Below are 3,695 nucleotides of genomic sequence, written 5' to 3'. Positions count from 1 at the left end.
AGGAGACCCGGCCCCGGGACAGAGGCTCAACCCCAGTGACGCTCCCTGGCGGGCAGGCTGGGGCGGGATGGGTGTCAGGGTCCCACCAGTGAGCCCTGGGTGGGGAGGAGTTAACCTGAGCGGGAAGGAGTGAGTGCCATCCTGGCAGAGGGGACACAGCGACAAAGTCACCAAGATGAGAAGCTGCCTGCAGCATGTGAAGAATGGCAAGCAATTTGGTGTCACTGGAGCATGACGGGGGCCGGAGCCTGAGCACGGAGAGTGCGTGTGGAGACAGGCAGGGCTACGGGGGGTGCCGCGGGGACCGGCTCCTGGTACCTGGGAGCCGGAGGGCGGACACTCCTTCAGCCCCACCCGCCCCATCACCACAGCCCACCAGGGAGCACCTCTGCCCCCAGGAACCTTGTTCACACCGCGGAGGAGGGAAGGATGGCCCCCGGGCCCCAGAGCACACATGTCCTTCCTCCCCGTGCCCAGCACAGCATCACAGGCATTGGGGGATTTCAGCCGCATCCCACACTTGCTGTGTGATCTTGCTTAACCTCTCTGGGCCCCAGTTTTCTCATATCTAGGAAGAGGCGCTCCCCATGCCATAGGCCTGAAATGAGAATTTGCGTCAGAACAAGAGCGGTTGTCAGGGATAAATGCCTTGTGTGTGACCAGCGGCAGAGTCTGGGTCAAGTCACAGCCATGCCCCCCATTCTCTGTGCTTCCAGGCAAGCCCCGCGCCTTCCCTGGGCCTCAGTTTCCCAGGGTCCCAGCCTCCCTTCTACTCTTCTGAGAACTCACCTGCCAGGAGTCCCCAGCGGAAGGGCCTTCTGGGGTGGGGACTGGCTGGCGAGGGCTGGGACGGGGACTCCCCCAGGGATTGCTGGACTCAGCCGAGCCGCCAAGGGGAGACTGGGTCTCTGGCTACTCCCACGGGAACGGGCCAGTCCTGCCCCTCCTCTCCGTTCACTCAGCAGCATTGGGGTCATTGGCCAAGAGTGAACCCTGGGCCTGGACTTCCAAAGTCCAGTTCAAATGGAGATCAAGCTGCTGCCTCTCCCCCCACCCCTCCCCCAGCCCAGCCTGCAGATCAGCCCAGGAGACCAGGGCCAAGGGCAGCCCATTTCACAGAGGAGCAGATGGGGGCTTACAGAAGTGGTGATCGCCGTGCAGCTCGCGGCCCAGGGCTGAGAGCTTCCCAACCCCTCCCCCCCCCCCCCCCCTAACCTTTTTTGGGGGGAGGGGCAAAATTTGATCCTCAGTAAATTTTTTTTTCTGCACCCCACAGCATGTGGGATCTTAGTTCCCCGACCGGGGATCAAACCCGCGCCCCCTGCAGTGGAATCACGGAGTCTTAACCACTGGACCGCCAGTGAGGATTTTTCATCCTCACTGTAGGAAATATGACAAATCCAGAAAAGTATAAAAGAAAATGTTTTAATTGCCCAGAATCCCACCACCCACCCAAGACAACATTAACAGTCCTTCCCTTCCGTTACCTTGTGTGGCGTCTGTGCGCAGTTATTTTGTAAATGGGATTGTGCCGCCCCTTCTCTGAGCACATGCACTCGCCCGTGTCTCTAAGCCTTGTCTGGACGCCTGATGTCCGGGGCAGCGTCCTCCCGTCAGATTTCTGCTCTGGCTCCGGGGCCAGCCAGGCCACCGGGAGCCCTCCCTGGAGAGACTACGGGAAGGGGGCGACCAAGCCGACTTGAGCCTAAAGCTGTGATGTACATCCCGTTGCCCCCAAGCAGGGTGGCACCGTGGGGCTGGGGTGGGTCATCCACCCGCCTCTGTCCCACCGCCCGCCCAGCCCAGACAGGCCACAGGCAGGGTGAGTGAGAAGGGGTGCCAGGAGGGGTGAAGTGGGTCCTGTCCTGGACCCCTAACATCCAGTAGGTCCCACAACCTCCAGAATACCCCACTGGTGTCCGTCAGCAGAGGTCGGGGGTCACACGCCCTCCATCCTCCTTGCCTCCCAGGCTCTCTGACCAACGGGTCCTGCAAGGAAGGAGCAGTAGCCGGACAGAAACCTGGAGCTGGGGGAGCCTGCCCGCCATGACTTCCCTCTGAGGCTGAGAAGGGGATGCAGGCCTGGGGTGGGACTCGGTGCCAGCAATGCACTCGGGCAGCCGGGGCTGGCAGGTGCCTACCCCCCAGCTCCTACGCTCCTACCCTGCCACCCTGCTGATGACAAGGAACTCTCCTGCCGGTGGGGGACGATCCCCCATCTCTCTGTGACTGCGTGCCCACGGCGGGCCCGGCGTGGCCCCCGGTCCCCGTTCTGAGCAGCTCTGTCCTCTTCACCCACAGGCTGCGCAGCCCCTGGGTGCCCTCGTGCCTCGGGCAACCCCGCGTCCTGCAGGGCCGACTGGCCAGGTCCTCACCCTCGCTCTGGGACAGGTAACACACCTGTTGTCTCCCCGGCTCCTCGGTGTCTCTGCGTCTGTCCCCAGACGTCCATCCCACATCTGCATCAACTCCCCCGACAAGGCCCAGAGAGGGGGAGGGTGTTGGCTGCCAGCACACCCTCGCCATTGCTTCCCGGCCATCTGGTCTTGGAGGCGAGGCCCCGGTGTCCCCACAGACCAGCCCCGGGCTCGGTCCTTGGGCTCAGGCCTCTGCTGAGCAGCCAGAGGGGCTCCTGGTGGGAGGCAGGCGGGGTCCCACTCTGCGCCGAGGGAGCTCATCTTTCTCCCCTGTGAGGTGGGGAAGCCTTCCAGGGGCTTCCCACGGGCAAGGAGGGAACCATGAAGCACGCACCCACCAGCACACACCCTGCCGGGTTAGGCCAGATACTGACCAATTCACCAGGACCCAGGTCAAAGCGAGGTGACCCCCCCCCGGGTAGCAGTGTGAGCAGGGCTTCCCGAGCCCCCCAGCCGGGAGGGTGACCCTGATCCAGAGGGTGGGGCATGAGGGATTTCCAGGCCCTCCCCGTGCATCTGTTGAGGGGCCCCCTGAGCCAACTCCACACCAGGTGGGAGGCAGAGGCACTGAGCATTCCCCCCATGGTGCCTGCCCCCAGCATCGTCTCTTGGCGGTTCTGATGATCCGGGGAGTGCAGGGACCACGGTGACAGCCCTGCTCCCTGAGGGTGGGTGCTCCAGCGTGTGGGTGCACACATCCCCGTTTTACAGATGTGGAGACTGAGGCTGAGGTCAGGCAGGGCTCGGGCAAATGCCCTGGGAGGGAAAGGCAGGAAAGGATGGTGGTACCAAACAGGTGACTGAAGACCTCAGGGTGCCCAGCCCAGGGCCCTCCCTGGACCAGGCAGGGGAGGGGACATGTCCAAAGCTCTGGAGTAGTTGATGGCCAGGACTTGGTGAAGGACTGTGAAGGGTGGCCACAGGCAGTGAGAGGGGTCACCGCGGCCTCTCAGGGTCTGACTGGGGACCGCTGGTAGCTGTGACCTTCCCGGGGCTGGGGAGCACAGGGGGCAGAGAAGAGTCAGCACTGGACGCACTGGCTGTGAGGTGCCTGTAGGCCTTCTGGGAGGAGACGTGGAGGGCAGTAGAGCCCTAGAGAGAGGTCGGGGCTGCAGATGGAGGCTGGGGTGGTGTTCGTGTGTGGCTGGGCACAGAGGACCTTAGGCCTGAGATGTGCGGGGAGGGGGCGAGGGGTAAACCAGGGCCCTGAGGATCAGCCTCGGGGACGGAGCTGGAGTGGCAGAGGTGGGGAAGGCGTGGTGAGGCACCGGGGTTGGC

The 3,695-nt window shown here is 63.6% G+C and overlaps 1 protein-coding gene across 1 annotated transcript in view; it reads left to right on the top strand.

Moving 5' to 3' along the window:
• The window catches only part of BEGAIN (brain enriched guanylate kinase associated), a 16,278-nt gene that overhangs the window by 3,312 nt on the left and 9,271 nt on the right, over positions 1-3,695 (top strand). Inside the window, exons 4-5 of the mRNA XM_024757998.1 lie at positions 1,743-1,822; positions 2,281-2,391. Of these exons, the coding sequence (XP_024613766.1) occupies positions 1,743-1,822; positions 2,281-2,391 (191 nt within the window). The remainder of the gene's footprint in view (positions 1-1,742; positions 1,823-2,280; positions 2,392-3,695) is intronic.

Source organism: Neophocaena asiaeorientalis, unplaced genomic scaffold (genome assembly GCF_003031525.2).
Source record: "Neophocaena asiaeorientalis asiaeorientalis breed wild unplaced genomic scaffold, Neophocaena_asiaeorientalis_V1.1 scaffold476, whole genome shotgun sequence".
Classification (NCBI taxonomy): domain Eukaryota; kingdom Metazoa; phylum Chordata; class Mammalia; order Artiodactyla; family Phocoenidae; genus Neophocaena; species Neophocaena asiaeorientalis.
This window is presented reverse-complemented; position numbering and strand designations above follow the sequence as displayed.